This window comes from Metopolophium dirhodum, chromosome 8, assembly GCF_019925205.1.
Source record: "Metopolophium dirhodum isolate CAU chromosome 8, ASM1992520v1, whole genome shotgun sequence".
Taxonomy (NCBI): Eukaryota; Metazoa; Arthropoda; class Insecta; order Hemiptera; family Aphididae; genus Metopolophium; species Metopolophium dirhodum.
This window is the reverse complement of record NC_083567.1, coordinates 36,066,497-36,083,595: the sequence shown is the minus strand read 5'-3', so window position 1 is coordinate 36,083,595 and position 17,099 is coordinate 36,066,497. Positions and strand designations below refer to the sequence as shown.

The following is a 17,099-nucleotide window of genomic DNA, read 5'->3' as shown; positions in this document are numbered from 1 at the left end:
AATTATATAGCTAATTGAAATGTATGGTATTTTCATATATACACCCAGCGTGGTCACTCGCTCGCTATAGGTACGCTCGCTTGCGCAGAGGCGTGCTCAGCAATTTTGGATGATGGATGATGGTTTGAAATTTTTTAACAAATTATTTGTTACATTTATGCTGGATTGCACAAAACATTTAATGAATCAATAGTGAGCTAATGGTCCCTTAAACAAGATTTAGTGGCCCGTGATTGGTCCATTAAATTTTTAGTGAACCATTAAATTTAATGAATTGTTTATGCAATCCAGCATTAGCGTTATAAATCTAGTTTAACGCCCACACGAATTTTAAAATTTTTTTTTCGGAAACCTAAGAATTACAATTTATTTATAACAATAGTGCAAAAGTTATTAGCGGAAATCATTATTTTTTTATGGTATAGGCGTATAGCCTAACAAAGTTCATGATTTTCGGTGTTTAACTGACACACATACAACGCTTATTATATTTTACCGCTCTCATAACAAATTTTTAATTTATTTTTTTTGAAACCTAGGTGCAGAAATAACTCTTTCACCTACCCATAATGGTTTAAAATAAAAATTTGATGAATGTTTTTGATTTTAATTGTCTGAGCGACAGTAGAGAATAATAGTATAACCACCTGGGTGTATATGAAAATACTGACAATTTTAATTAGCTATAACTTTAAATAAGTCTGATCGCCAAATTCAGAGTACCCTATCGTTTTCATCATGCTTAACTACATAGATAAGTTAAAACAAAAAAAATTAAAAAAAAAAGGTTGTTCAGTAAAACAGAAAAGTTCCAAACGCGCGGTAAAATATTGCGTTGTACGAATGCGTAAAACACCGAAAATCGTGAACTTTGAAATGCTATAACTTAAAAACTAATGATTTCCAATTATTTATGCAACATAATCGTTCTTAACTCGTTGTACCTAATACATCAGTTTCAGAAAAAAAAAATTGAATAGGTAATTCGAATGGATGCTAAACTAGATTTATACCACAGAATCTTTTGGAAAACAAACAACATTAATTTAAAAACGACTATGGCAGTCAGTGGTGGTCAAATTATTTTGTTAAGGGGGGGATATGGCTGATTTTTTAACATGCATTATTTATTATCATTAAAAATATAATTTATGGTTAATATCAATTTATAAAATTATAGTAATTACAAACCTTATTTATAACTTAGGTACAGACTTTATAAATATATTTTAGTGTTAACAATATTTTTATTATATTAGTAAATCTATTTTTTTGTTTTTTTTTGCTAATTCGTCCGGTATTTAGTTGGATGTTATATTTATCACTCCCACGATGAACAACCATGTTATAATTTTACCGCTAAATCCAAAACTTGATTTTCTGTAACGATATTAGTGATCTTACTTATTTTTTCATCCGCCGAGCGTTTAGAAGTAGAGCAACTTGCATCAAAATAGCCAGTAATTTTCCTTTTATTAGACATAGTAATATTATGAAAATGTAAAATAGACAAAATAATCAATATTACAAAAATGGTTATGTCAAATAATAAGCAATCGATGTTTCAAGCACGAATGTAGTAGTTCGTGGTTTCAAGTTTTCAAGCAACTAATGACCTGGGGCTGGAGCTACGTAATATTGTAAACCTACCGATCAACCAATCGCACTATCGCCTGTATGGGCCAATGTTCTGGGGAAGTGTAGAGCTGGTTGTTATCGATCATCGAGTGGAATAATTCCCATATTATATTTTGTATTTTTGTGTAAACAACTAAATATTAATAATAATAATAATATTCTAGTTCCTAGATATGAGCATGGTTGAAATATATATATATTTCAAACATGGATATGAGTCTAGATAATAATAAAATAATGTCCTATAAACACGTATAAACATATTCTGACATTCGGTCGAAATTTACAATAGTTGATAATTGGTTTTTACAAAAAAAAATAGAACAAAATTTAATGCATTATAGAATGTACTTAATTATAAATTGTTATAAATATTGAAAAAAAATTCATGGGGGAGGATCTATCCCTCCCCGTTTGACCGCCACTGATGGCAATACAGTAAGCAACATCTATGGCCACTTGCATATTATATAAACTCATCCATAGTGCCACACAGGCCCGGCTCAAGGGGTAGGCGACATAGGCCCACGCCTAGGGCGGCAATTAAGCTGCACTATAGTAAGAGGGCGGCATTTTCAAAATACTGATAATATTCTATTGTTAAGGGCGGCAAAATTTGATTTTGCCTAGTTCACTATTTTCGATTGAGCCGGTCCTGGTGCCACATAATATGTTGTATGTAGGTATACCCAATTATATATAATTTAGTCGCTAAAGTCGTTTTGAATGAATTATATTGCAGTATAAAAATACACAAGAGTCAAGACAAAACCACATTTTTGATTTTACTTACAAAATTTTAATTTTGGACCTTTGGAAGTTTGGAAGAGAATTGAATTTGGAATTTCGGTGGGAACAATATTGGTGAACAGTGCGTAATTTTTTTAGGGAAATGGAATTTACAATATATATCATGGGCACGGACTAAATATAGATTTACTAATATATATACATAGAAATATAATATTTATTATTTAATATTATATATCTATGGATGTATACTAAGGAATATTTATAGGTATAAGGTAGTCCGTAATTATGGGAACTTGTCGCGAAATTTCATGGAGGAAAAAGAACGAGCGAACCAAACCACGAATCCCCAACATCATTTTCGACCATTATCGTTTTTACTTTTTTACCCGCGCTTTTTACGTTTTAGCCCGTCGGAGATACGCCAACAACACCGGAATACCAGATTCTGAAACAGTTTTACAGTTCACACTTCACAGTTTCAGTGTTTCACACTTCATAGATTTGACTTTTGACTCTTGTTGGTCTCCGTTTCCATTGAATCGTTCCTGCTCTTTATATTTAAGTGATAATTATTTAACCCCACAAACTGCCCAACAATAACTTATGATAATATATTATTACATATTATTTACATCGTCGCACGCTACAACACTTATTAATATTAGGTAAGCTACCTGTATACGTACTAAGTTATATTAAGGTATAGCTTAATTCGTTTGCACTCTTAGTCCTTAACGACTCGTACTTACATTGTCGTAACGACATGTTAACTAGGTTAATAGCTTGAATCCAATTGTCTTAGTTTGTTATTTGTTTCTTAGAATCATGTCTAAGCACCTGGTCGACATGGCATCCAAGCAAAAAGACGTCATGTTTAACATGTTGTCATTAAAGCACAAATTATTGATCCCAGAAGAAGAATGTGGAAAATGGTATGTTATGTTGTTTTTACTTTTTAGATCATATTACGTACAACAAATTGCTTATGTGCCTAATATTTTATTTTGAAATTTAAATCATTAACCAATATTGTATCCGTTTCAGTAAACAGCATACTAAAGATTGGTTAATTATTAACGTCTGTCATCATGTACTCTGTTTAAATTGTGCTAAAATTGAAGCTACAGGTACAACTTGCTGTCAGATATGCAATATCATGTTTGATCCAAATACACAAGTCAGTACAGTTACTGAAATGAAAATAGCATTTTCTCAAATTGAAGATTTAGTGTGGAAAGTCATTGCATTAGAGTAAGTTGTGATTTAAATTTGGGCATAAGTCTAGTTTAGCGCCTACGCGAATTGTATTTCAACGAGTTTAGAACAATAGTGTAAAAATAAATTTGTGGAAATGATTATTTCAGAAGTTATAGCCTTCCAAAGTTTGTGATTTTATGTTTATACGCATACGCACAACACTACTATAATGCCTCTCTTATAACAAATTTTTAAATTATTTTTTCGGAGAAACCTATGTATTTCATACTACGACATAATTTACCCTGTGCCCTACTTGAGGGTTGTGTTGCATAGCAAGTCAAGGAAAACTTTTGTTTTTACACTGAAAACCACATTTTATCTTATTTCATAATTATATATAAAACCTAATTTAGAAATTTACATTATTTCGTATAATATCAACGAAACCATACATTTCACATTTTATCATATCTTATAATTTTTATTTGTCTGAATACAATGTTTATGGATTATAATATATACTGAAAACTTAGATTAGGTTAGGTTAGCCATTTACCTTGGCGCTATCATTTTTAAACGTTGATTTACCTAGATTTAAAAAAAAAATGTACTTATTTTACTTTAACTGGCCATCGTCTGTCTGGCGGCCAGAGCCGACAGGCGACGGGAGGTCCCTTGAGTTTGAAGACCAGAGCCACTATACTTGTGTTACTTCAACTAAAAAAGGTTAAGTTTACTTGTTAGATTATCCGTCTGCCCAAAGAGCAGGTATGAAAAAAAAATCGAAAAATTTGCGGTGGCACTAAACTAGACTTGTTTCTAAATTTGTTTATTTCTACATTTTAAGTGAGTATTATTTTAATTAACAGGAGTGGAACATTGGACGAATTATATCCTGATGAAGAATTTAATAAGTAACTATTGATAACTATGTACTTAAAATTGATAAATTAATAATGTTCAAAAGATTTATTATTGGTAAAACCCTATATGGTTAAGATTTGAAATCACACACCAAAAAATAACTTAAGTATATTATATTATATAATATATATATGTCATGGTATAAGTATGAATACTGAATACTGTTTAGACCTATGTTTTACCAAATACTGCTTGTAAATATCCATATTTTGATATTATACTGATTGATAATTCTAAATGATTATTGTAGTTTGGGATTTTACAAATAAAAAATGGTTAGGTAATCTAAAGAAAAACAAGACCAAGATTTAATAAAAATATAATTATTTTTCAATCAAATTTTATCTGTTCTTAATAAATATGACTATCAAAATGTATAACCTTATAACAATATTCCAAAAAATAAAATATTCAATTCAAAAAAGGCAAAAATGGAATTACAGAAGAACTTCAGTCGAAAACCTTAATAAGTTAAAATAAATGCCGTTCCCTTGCCTAATCGAACCTAACCTTAGTAAGTCGAAAAAATGTAATTTCCCTTGTATATCAACTTATTAAGGTTCTACTGTAGTATATTGTTCTACAAATCGCATAAACATATATTATTTTTAATTTTGTTTGTATTTGATACATATCGATTAATTATAAGAATTTTTAAATTATAAATCGAATTATTCAAATTATTATAGATCAAATTTGAACTTATATGATATAAAAATAGTTTAATATTACAATTAAAGTAAAAATATATTATTATTTGTTAGTACATGCTTGGCTACTGTAACATCAAAAATTGCATAATACATTATTTGATCAACATTTACATAATTATATACCTGCCAAAGCAAATTTTGACATCGCTTACTCAATACAAATTTTGTGTTAAGGAATTGTCTCCAAAATTTAAAAAAAATAAAATGTTTTCTCATAAAGTGATTTAATTTTGAGGGAAAAGTTAAGTTTTTTCTTCTTGGTGATATTCAAACTATGCGTTGTGGATTGAAGAGGTGTTGCAATTGTTGATAAAGAGAGCTGTGTCACGGAAGAGTAAAACAAATCTAAATAATATTTTATTCTAAACTTAATAAATATAATTTTGATATTCTTCATTTTAGATTCTGAGCGGAGCGAAGAATGTAATGGTTTTACAATGATGTTTATTTCTTTTTTTTTTTTATTCTGTAAACACTTTTTCTCCTTCTAAACTTGCTCAAAAGTATCAAGTATAGCATCTCTTCTGAAAGGTAATGTTCTTGAGCTGGTACTTTAGAGAGGTCATTTTTCGATTTTCGTAACGCTACTTGAAATAAAAGCAGTTAAAGGAGAAAACGTACGATTTTATAATATTAAATAATTACGGACAACGTTTTCTACCAGAAATATTGCTTCAAATGAAAAATGACAAGAGATATTTTTTGTTGTATTTTGGATTTTGTTCCTTACAGCTTAAAGTTCGGAAAATGTTATCCTTTTTGAGCTATTTATAGACATTTTAATTTTCGGAGTTTTTTTGTTGTAATTTGGTTAAAAACATTCGTAAAAACTTGAAATTGGGGTTGTTTACTTATATTTGCCTTACCTAGACATGGTAAAATTTTCAAAACATTTGAGCGACATAAGCTTTTTCTTTTCTTTTATATTTTTTTTCATTTTCATGATATTTCCTAATTATAAATTACCTATTAATATAAACCGTTCTTAAGCTGTTCTTAAAATGTTTTGTTTATCACCATAGAAACAAATAAAATTAAATAAAAAAATTCCCTCGTCCGCTCAGAATCGTTTTTTATCAAATGCAATCATTGCATTCAAATCAAATACAGTAAAATTACACTATCCTGTCAGAGGCCCTAAGGGACGATGGACAAACATCCACCACCAAAATGTGCTGACCTACTTTTTTGGTTTAATTTCTTTATATTTTGTATATTTTGTCATTAATAATTTGGGAGATTCTAAAATGTTGTAAAGAAAAAGAAGTTATGGAATAAAAAATGTAATACATTTAACCTAGACTATAGAAATCTCCATTCTCTACTTGTAACACAACAGTAAAATTAATACATAGGCATGAATTTTACTGCGATCAACTTCTACTAGGGTAGAATAACAGTTTTAAATCCTTTAAATCTTATTCAATAGTGTATCATATTATTTCTCACAATTATAAACAATGTATTTCAATCATAATCATAGTACAAAATTGTTTCTAGTAAACATTTTACTAACAATGTCTGTTGTGAAGTCTCTAATGTAAAGTGTTGTGTATAACATAGCAATATAGTATGCTACTTGATATTTTTCCTCTGCAAAGAAAATCTAAGAATTATAAATATATGTTTTGGGGGGAAGGAATACTATGGTATCAATAATAAATGTTTTAGGAGTTACGAAAATTGGTCAGAAAAAAAATAAGTTGTAGCTAGCCCAAAAACATATTTATATTAAAAAAAAAACTACCCAATTAGTAATAAGTAATTTTAGTATCATTGTGTATTTGATTTGGACCAATTGCGTCATTTGTGGATGCCCAGGTGGTTGGCCTTTGATGGTTGTTGTTGATGGTTTGACAATTGTTTACTATTAGTTTATTACTTTTTAGTTCATGTTTTTAATTAATAAATTGATCTATAATTCTTAATTTATGTTTTTAATTGATCATAGTGCATGTTAAAAAATCAGCCTGATCACCACCCATGTCAAAATCATTTGTTAATTGTGTTATTATTATCGCCGGTCTTATTCCAATACAGATAGAGTTTATTTAATTGTATAATAATTGTGTAACAGATGGATTACCAGTAGCTTAAAGTTCTACAGCTATACACACCTTTAACCGTACCATGTAAATAACTAAAAAAATAAATGATAACAAAAAAATAATTATTATGAAATTTAAATATAGCCAAACTATATTTTAAAAAGTAGTTTTGCTTTGAGGGTTTTTACTTCCAATATTTTTGAATTCCAAATTATTATCTTTTTAGAATAGTTGTTTTTATAAATTAATTTATCCGTAGACTGACAAAAACATTTAAACTTAAATTTGTGTGAGTTCATGAAAATAAAAATAAACTATTTAAATCTTTAGATAATTAAGATTATTTGTTAGAGACGTTAATTTGACTAATGTATTAAATTTATTGATTATTACAGCAAAATAAAACCAGATATGATTCATATTAACACAATTAAATCGTCAATACAAAACCAATTATCTAATCAAAATACTGAATATCACGAGGAGTCTAATTTAAATTTATCTCAATCATCAGTAGATCTATTTGAAGAGACAGAGGACATTGAGATTCTTGAAGAAGACAATCATAATTACTAGTCTAATGGATCTGTATCTATTTGTGTTAATACTGACAGAAATGATAAACTGGTAAAATAGAATTTTCTATTAAACCCATCATGATAATTTATTTTATATAGTTTTAGATTTTTCGTATATTTATATGATAATATGTCTAAACAGATTTGTAAAATTGTATCTGACAGATTATTTTAATTTTTTGTTTATCTTATATTTGTACTTAGTAACATAATATGTCGTCGTTACTCATAGTTTGACATTATTTAGTTCAACCAATGTTAAACTTAATTCAAATTTTATTTGTATTCTCTATACTTTGGAAATATTTACTTTGCATTAAGTGTTATAAATTATTATATGATACCTATTTAATTGTACAATTTAATCACTTGATTATTTCATAAATCAATTTTGTTAATAATAAGGCATTCATTATTCTTTAAATTAGTAGGTACTAAACTTTGACTCACTAAGTGACTAACTCAGTATTGAAAACACAAATTACAATTTGAACATTTATCAATTAATGTATGTATGTAATTTTAAAACAATTATATTTATAGAAGTTATAATATAATTTATTATTAACTTTCATTATATATAAAATGTATTTATCTTATGTATATAATATAATATATATTATATTTTTTTGTTAAATTACAATAGTTTTGGATACAACTAATCATAACAAATAACTTAATTATTTTTGTTAGATCTAAATAAGGTTAAGCTAACATGTAAGATATGTTAAGTTAAATTATTAACCAAATATGGTTAATTGTAGAGTTGTAATAGAGTATTAAAAGACAATTGTTGTGGGAGGGGGGATATAACCCCTAACCTCCCCCCTTATATCTGTGCTCACTATTTCTATTTTCTGACTTTTGTGGACTGTAGAGTTATAGACACTTGAAATTTAGAGTAGGTACTAGAGAGTGGAGGTTTGGAGTGTGGAGTGTTGACTGTCATGATCGTTATTTTTCATCTATATCTTTATGTGGCTTAGACAGTAAAGCTGCTATACACATTTGTTTAAATATATATTGATAATGGATATTTATAAAATATGAATGATTAATCAATGTTTTAGCCTTTAACACTAGGCGATCAGGCAGTTTCAGCCTCTGGACTTCAATAATTCAGTGTGGTGTCTAGTTGTCGGGTGGTGCGTGGTGGTGGAGTACGGTGGAGTTGGCAACGATCGGCCGCCAGAGGTATCACCGCCAATCGCTTCAGTCCAAGGTGTACTCGTAGACATGACAAATTGAATAGGTATGTCAGCTACTTGTGATACGCATGTCTGTGACGTAAGCATTTCTCCAACCGGTTAAGCGGAGGAGTGGTAGTGGGGGCTTCACCGGCGGCGGTGGACCAATGAGAACCGGAGAAATGCCTACGTCACACTGTGACGGTCACATACATGGCTGAGCGGAGGGTGGGTGCGCGATTTGTTTATAAACCGGTAATATAGCTGACATACCTATTTAATTTGTCATACTCGTAGTCGTAGACATGAACCACGGGGCACGTGACATGATCATAGAGTAATAATTATAACGACCGTATCATGGGTAAATATATTTAGCCGTGGACCGTTTAACCATAGAACAATATAGTATAACCATGGTATATCCATAGAATATTATAGAAGCGACACTCTCGGGCGGCCAATGTTAATGAGTAGAATTTTTCATAGCCTTGAAATTGTTCATAACTTCTTGTCTTACCGCCAAGCTCACAACATCATTCTTGTTGATAATTGTGCGACAAGTCATCCTTGTTGATAATTTATTGTGCAACAAAATTTTATAAAATATAAATTAAAATATTACGTCAATTTTTTTTATTTTTTAATTTTGTACGATATGAATATATAACGGATGGACGGATCACGGATATTATTTAATACATACAATTAATTATCTACCTTCTATAAAGGTATAAGACAAGCTTGTGTTAAAGCTTAGAATATTAATGTTCTATAATGTTCTATGGTTGAAGGTAGAGAAAATGACTTATATAAAATATTATTTTTGTTTTTAAAACTACAGGTTTAGAAATAATAAAATACAATACAAAATAAATCGTAATTAATCTTATTTGTCATATGAAATACCATTCAATTGCCCCCCGGTCCTTGATGCTTCAATTCACGGTGGGAGTTCGCTATCTAGTACTATATAGATTGTGCATTTAAGATATCTTAAATCGTGATAAGAACTTGGAGGTGCACAATCTGTTTTCAATTTTTCATTTAACCTGTGATTCCGTGATAGCATTGCTCATTGCTGCAGCAGCCAGCAGCTCACTGCTCACTGCCGTGCGCCCGTGCTCACTGCCATAGACAAGTATACTATGCTAAATAATACTTCTCGTCTAAGCTGCTGACTGTGTATTCTATATTTCTATAATTCTATAGCAGTTTTATTTATTTATCTATAAAGTATAAACCCTAGGTTTGAGAGTTGAGATAAAATATATATAGGTAACCACTTGTTTTGATTTTACCGGTCATAATAAATACTATTAGTGTAAGTGGAGGCGTGTAATATACTAACATATTCATGTATATATTTTTGTGTAATTACTAAGTAACTTTTTCGTACAGTTATTAAATAATTTTAAATGTTTTGCTAAACCTATAAATAACTTTGTACGATATATCCGATATATTTAATTTACCATTACGTTTAAATGTTGTTTTCACATACAGAATCATATTAATGAAGTGGAGTTTGATGTTGTTTTTGCTCTATAAAAACCCGGAAATGGCTGTAAAGTTTGTATCGTAACTGCCCTGTTAGGTTTTTCAACATATTAACTCATATATTAATACCGTATTCGTGTAATATATAATGGTGTAATAATATATGACAATGATGATCTTATTTGTACATTTTTCTTTTTACTGTTTGATCGTTGGGCAGGCTATGAACGTTCCCGATATCAGCTGAATGGGACAAGGACTCTGACTCCGAGGTTAAATTGTTTGATTTGCAGATAAAAGATTCCATTGTTATTGGTACAGCTATTGACTTTCAACTCAAAGATCAAAGTATGAGCTGGAAAGACAAATATATCAATTATTATCAACATAGTGTCACAAATACTAGTAACAATGGCAGTAAATCTGATGATAATGTTGTCAACAATGGAACACCAGACAGATGCCATTTATCGTAAGTCAAATGTTATTTCTGAAGATATACCCCTATTTACAATTATAGTATATATTTCCACAGTTGTAACATAATAATATAATGCACTGGTAATATAAATAATTATTACTTAAGAGTTAATACTTATATGTATTTTATATTTATTCTTAGCAATCCTAAAAATCATTCTGTAAGAAACCAACGTATAGTTATCACATACTCCAATGTTGAAGATGATGAACTTAAAGTGCTACAAGAGTTGATAGATGTGTTTGATTTATACGCATACATATCGTGGGATGATAGAGTTACACATTTAATTGTAAAAACTCTCCCGTCTGGTAGATGTATTCGTACAAAAAAATTTATGAATGCATTATTATTTAACTGCTTTATCATTACTATGGACTGGGCCAAAAATTGTTTATCTTCTAAGACATTGCTGCCAGAGGTATAATATGGTTTTTATACAGTTTTAATATTTCAAAAATGTTTAAAAAATATATTCTACTTCTTTTTAGGTAGATTATATACCACTTGAGTTTAGTGGTGAACCATCGCCATTGGTGTCTTGGCGCGTGGGACGGGGAATTATTGCTTCACCGATGGAATGGACTGGAAATTGCATTTTATATCTTCATAGTTCTATTGAATTTAATAAATCAAATACGGATATTATTGTAAGTTTTTTAATTATTCTAAGTACTTATATAATATAATAAATATTACCATGCCAAAAAGCTTAGGAAAGGTTTTTTTTAAATATTTTTAAAATTAAATAAATTAATAAATGATATTGTTGAAAAAATTATTATCTAAAATATCCCACCTTAAGCTGTAATAAATAAGAAATACTTTTATTGTTTTGGCAGTTATGGGCTCGAAGAGCTGGTTTTGTGTTAACCAATGATTTGAAAGAGTTTAAAAACGACTTCAAATTGCGAATTATATTGGCCGATCAAATCTCTTCATGTACTGATGTTCGATCTAATTTACCCAATACAACAGAAATCACAAGTAAGATAATTTATAATTGTTTATATAATGCAATTGTGTAGAATGTAGGTAGTTTATAATTTTTTTTTTTTAGGTTGGATATGTAACTATAAAGGTGTAACATTATTCTTAGATTGGTTTCTTGAATGTTTGTTTCGATACCAATTTGTTGTAATTAATCAATATTACCAGATTATGAAACTAAATCCAAACATAGTAGAATTTGCCGATATGGACGAATCTCTATTTGAATTTGAAAATTGTTGAATAATACATTTTTCCATTACTAAATTAAATATTTGAAACAAAAAAAATTATTTTTGAAATTAATAGGAGGTATGTACCCATAACAAAAGTTTTTAATTTTATTTAAAGTTATGTATAAGTTTATATAATTCATAAATCATAATAGAGTACAAATGATAGTACAAAATCTAGACACATAGATAGAACATTTTATTGAATAGTTTTATCCCAGTAAGGATTAGAATGTTAAATTACTTTAAAATGGATTTGACTTAAAAATATTAATAATAATATTATTGATTATTTATTGAATACAAATAACTTTTGATTGATTTTTATTAGTATAATCCATATTAAGATATTATATTTGAGTTTCCAACTAGAAACAATACATATTCATATTTTTCCTTAACTTAATTTTTTCATTGTACATAAATACATGATTATTCAACTAAAACAATTTATTTGAAAACATTTTATATTTATGTCAAACACTAAGTGTAATAAATTATTTGACATAACACTATTTAAAAGTTTTGTCTTAAATTAATTTTTTTTTCCAATCATGCCGTGCATAAAAAAAATTTAATAATGGCCCGGGCATAGTTGGCTCATTTTTCGATCACCTCGGAAAGAATTTTACTAATCAAAAAGGCTCGGATTTTGAAGAATATACTTTTTTTTTTATATATGAGATGAGATAGAAATATAATTTTATATATAAATTTGTTTTATGTCATTCTGATAAACCAATTTTTTTTTCATTGCTTTTTAAATTTAAATTTAAAAATAAAGAGGGAAACAATTTAGTGTCAATTTAGGATCGTTAAAGGATATAGAGATTCGAAAAAAATACGCAGCTGAAATTAGCAGTTTAAGAAACTACGTGGGACTAGATGTAACTCAGAATGGAACCAAGCCACAAAGATTATTAAAGAAGTGGTTCGAAAAAATATAGGAAAAGACAAAAATGGAAAACAAAAAGAATAAATGATTTAACGAGATCTGCTGTAGAGCAACTGAGAAGTGGCACATGGTGAGAGAAAATTATAATAGATCAGGGAATCAAAATGATAGAAAAATATGAAAAGGGACTAAAAACCAAACGTGTGTTGCTTAAAGAAAATATTTTTTCTAAATGGAATATTGCAAGAAGCAAAAAAGGATAGATCGCAAGGTAGCATTAGAAATTTTTCAGAATCATCAAACAGTGCAGATCATTCAACTCAATCCTAAAAACCGTAAAGAACAGTGAGGAAACGACTGCACTTATGGAGCCAGAAAATAAAATAATAAAATGGTGAGAATACTTTGCAGATCTATTGAATGGCACTATACTTCCAAATGTTATGGAAAATACAACTATTTAGAAAGTGGAACCGTTGGTTAAAGAAATATCCAGAGATGAAGTCAGGAAAGAAATAAGGAACTTTACAAATTGGAAGGCATCGGGTTCGACAGCATACTATCGGCACTCATAAAATATGATGGAGAAGATGTGTATAGCTTTATTTTCAAGATATGTTATAGAGTATGGCAGAAGAAAACAATGCCAGATAACTGAAATGAAGGAATACCACTCCACAAGAAGGGTGATGAAACCAAATTTAGCAATTATAGAGGGATATCAAATTCGGTATATTAGGTATTCTCTAAAATCCTATTAAACCGCCCAATGGTTGCAGAAGAATTCTTGGGTAAATACCAGAGTGGATTCCGCAAAGGTAGATCAACCATAGAAAAATGATCGTTAATAGCACGTATAATAGAAAATAATATGAGTACTGCACATGTGACAAATGTTTGTTGACTTTAGGAAAGCCTACAAAAGCATCTATAAAAATAGTCTTTATAACATAAAACTATTTGAAAATAAAATTTGGAGAAGAATTTGTGGCCAGTTACTGCTTAGGAAGTTCAACCAACCAAGAACTGAAGAAACAACTAAAAATTATAACAGTAAATAGATTCATAAAATATCAGAGGATACAATGGCTGGTCATGTAATGAAGCGTAATGCTGAGGCATTAACCAAGGTAGTATTGGATTGGAAGCCGGAAAGAAAAATCTCACGGGGTTGCCCTCGGAAGAGGTGAATTGATGGAGTGGAAAAAGATTTGGAAGACCTTGGAGCCCGGAATTGGAGGGAGATAGTACAGGATCGAGAGAGGTGGAATGATTTAGTGATGGTGGCAAAAACTCTTGGAAGGTAATAAAAGCCAGAAGAAGAAGAATGGAGATATGCAACTGTAAATTAAATGGATTCTTTCAAAAAACAAAGACTGGAAACAATTACAAGACAAAACTGTATGGTACCATCCTGTTTGGTTTTTCATCAAATATTGATTATCATGGGTTTGATTTAAACAAAACATCTTGTATGCGCACCAATCTCTTCAATGGATGTGGAGTGTTCGTTTTCAATGTATAAAAACACTTTGTCTGATAATAGTCAGTTTCACAACTGAAAATCTAGATTGGACATTAATTCTTTTTTTAATTTAAAATAATAAATTTAATTTCTTTTTTATTTACTTTTATACATAATTTAAGTTAATTTTTGGTTATTCTTTTTTTTTTGGTTTTTCAAAAATTTTATGTTTTTTTTGTTATTTAATGTTATACAATTTCTAAATTTTTGTGTAAAAAAATCAATAAAAATTCAACAAAATATGCATAAAGTAAAACATTGATACAATGTATCTAAAATTAAATTGATAAAGTATAAAATACTTTACATATCATATATTATGCAACATGCTTATTACACTAATTTATTATTCCATAGATTGTAAAAAATATATATATACTAATACTGTAATACCCACTTCTAGTTCCAGTAATCTAGTTTACATTTTTCATAGAAGTAATGAATACTATAGTAAGATCTAGCCTTAAACAATATTTAATTTTATGAATACAAATACAAATATACGAATACAAAATTATCAGAATATACTATACATAGGTAAGTATTTTCTCGGTGGATAAATATAATCAAACTTAAAATTTAATTTTTAGATTGGCTACCTAACGATAAACCCTCAAAAAATAAACATTGCATAAATAGGTTATAACTTTTGTATCATGATAATTACCTATTCGTTTTACTTTTTGTTGATTTTCATGTTGCATACGAGTTACTAGTATAGATTTTTAATCCAGCATGGATGGTCAATATGAGGTAATAACTAATAACTTTTGTATCATGATAATTAATTACCTATTCGTTTTTACTTTTTGTTGATTTTCATGTTGCATACGAGTTACTAGTATAGATTTTTAATCCAGCATGGATGGTCAATATGAGGTAATAACTAATAACTTTTGTATCATGATAATTAATTACCTATTCGTTTTTACTTTTTGTTGATTTTCATGTTGCATATGAGTTACTAGTATAGATTTTTAATCTAGCATGGGTTATGAAATACTGTCATATTATACTCCGTCCGTTGTTTATACAACATAATATAAGTATTTCACTGAGGCTGAGCAAGTTAACTATTTTTTTTAAACTCGTTAAGTTAAGTTAATATAGAAAATTGTAAGTTGAGTTTAAAGTTAAACGTTTCCTTTATTTTTTTTTTAACTTGTAAAAGTTACAAGTTAAATAGAAAATAAAAGTAACTTAACTTAGTTAAAAATCTGTTACTTTTTACTGTCATACAAAATTAATAATTATACCTAGGTACCTTTTTTATAAAGCTAACAAATGACATACTAATTTAATAAATGTCTTATAATTTTTAAATAATGTATATATTAAAATTAATAACTGTAGGTACTTATTTATTATACTTTAACTTAAACAACAAAATTATTTAATTATTTTTATGTATTTATTTACATAATAGTCCACAACTTATAATAATCAAATTCATTATTAGAATATAATTAATTGGTTACACTCTACACAGTTCACAGCTCCACATAAAGCAATATAAAAACAAATTGTGAAAAATAATTTTCGACCACATGTCACACAGTCTACAGACAATTTGTTTACCTATCAGTCTATTACCTTATGACCACGGACTGCTATTAAAATCTATACGTAAACATGTAGTACAATACAGTCTTTGCAAGGAAATTTCAAACTTTGTTGTCTGCTGATTAGATGTCGGGTGGTTTATTTAAAAATATTAAATTAACCCGCGTCACGCAGTGTTGTTAAATAGCTTGTTCTTAGTAAATAGGAAACACGATGAACTATAGCTTATACGCTACTGCGGGTTAGGTTAGGTAACGGGCCGAGTTATCGCTGTAATTCGATGAATGAATAATAATATAATAATGAGTAATACGTGTTATTTAATAATATTAATAATGATTAGGTAACGAGTAATAAGTACACAAAAGTGTATATTAAAAATTGATTATTCAATAATTAATATATTTAATATTTCAGATTATTATTTTTTTTAGATTCTGAACGGAGCGATGAATGTATTCATTTAACAGTGATTTGTGTTTTTTTTTATTTTTCTGCTTCGATTTTCAACTTCAGTATCTTATTCGATGGGAAAGTGAATATTGTTCATGCATTGGGGAGTTCAAATTTTAAAATTATCAATAGTTTTTAAAAGCGCTGGGAAAAACAACATACAAATTAATGAAAAACGGGCATTTTTACGCAAAATCGGTTTTCCACAAAATCAATTTTGGTTTTTGGAGTAACTCTAAAACAAATGAACGTATATATATGAATTTTTCTCTGGTTCCTTGTATTTCATTTTCTATAAACGATAAAATTTTCAAAATATTTTGATTTGTTTTAAACTGTTTAGGAACATTTCCAGTTTCCAATTTAATTTTAATGTCAATTTGACTTAATTTGTTGAGTAAAAATGTTTGGAAATTCA

General features: G+C 28.6%; 2 protein-coding genes across 4 annotated transcripts; both read left to right on the top strand.

The window, feature by feature from the left end:
• Positions 1 to 2,789: 2,789 nt before the first annotated feature.
• Positions 2,790 to 8,387, top strand: LOC132950368 (uncharacterized). The gene is made up of 5 exons (XM_061021790.1): positions 2,790 to 3,056; positions 3,213 to 3,323; positions 3,436 to 3,642; positions 4,461 to 4,505; positions 7,672 to 8,387. The coding sequence occupies exons 1-5, from the start codon at positions 2,995 to 2,997 to the stop codon at positions 7,850 to 7,852; spliced, it is 606 nt and encodes a 201-aa protein (XP_060877773.1). The 5' UTR covers positions 2,790 to 2,994; the 3' UTR covers positions 7,853 to 8,387.
• A 1,753-nt stretch (positions 8,388 to 10,140) lies between these two features.
• LOC132950546 (uncharacterized) lies at positions 10,141 to 14,711 on the top strand. Of its 3 annotated transcripts, none has more exons than XM_061022058.1 (6): positions 10,141 to 10,319; positions 10,762 to 11,013; positions 11,164 to 11,443; positions 11,514 to 11,672; positions 11,865 to 12,009; positions 12,083 to 14,711. In XM_061022058.1, exons 2-6 carry the CDS (start codon positions 10,892 to 10,894, stop codon positions 12,253 to 12,255), a joined length of 879 nt encoding a protein of 292 aa, XP_060878041.1. In that variant the 5' UTR covers positions 10,141 to 10,319; positions 10,762 to 10,891; the 3' UTR covers positions 12,256 to 14,711. The 3 variants fall into 3 exon arrangements, with proteins under 3 accessions (XP_060878041.1, XP_060878042.1, XP_060878043.1); XM_061022059.1 differs by having other exon boundaries at positions 10,141 to 10,365; XM_061022060.1 differs by lacking the exon at positions 10,141 to 10,319 and adding an exon at positions 10,438 to 10,613.
• The last annotated feature ends 2,388 nt before the right edge of the window (positions 14,712 to 17,099 follow it).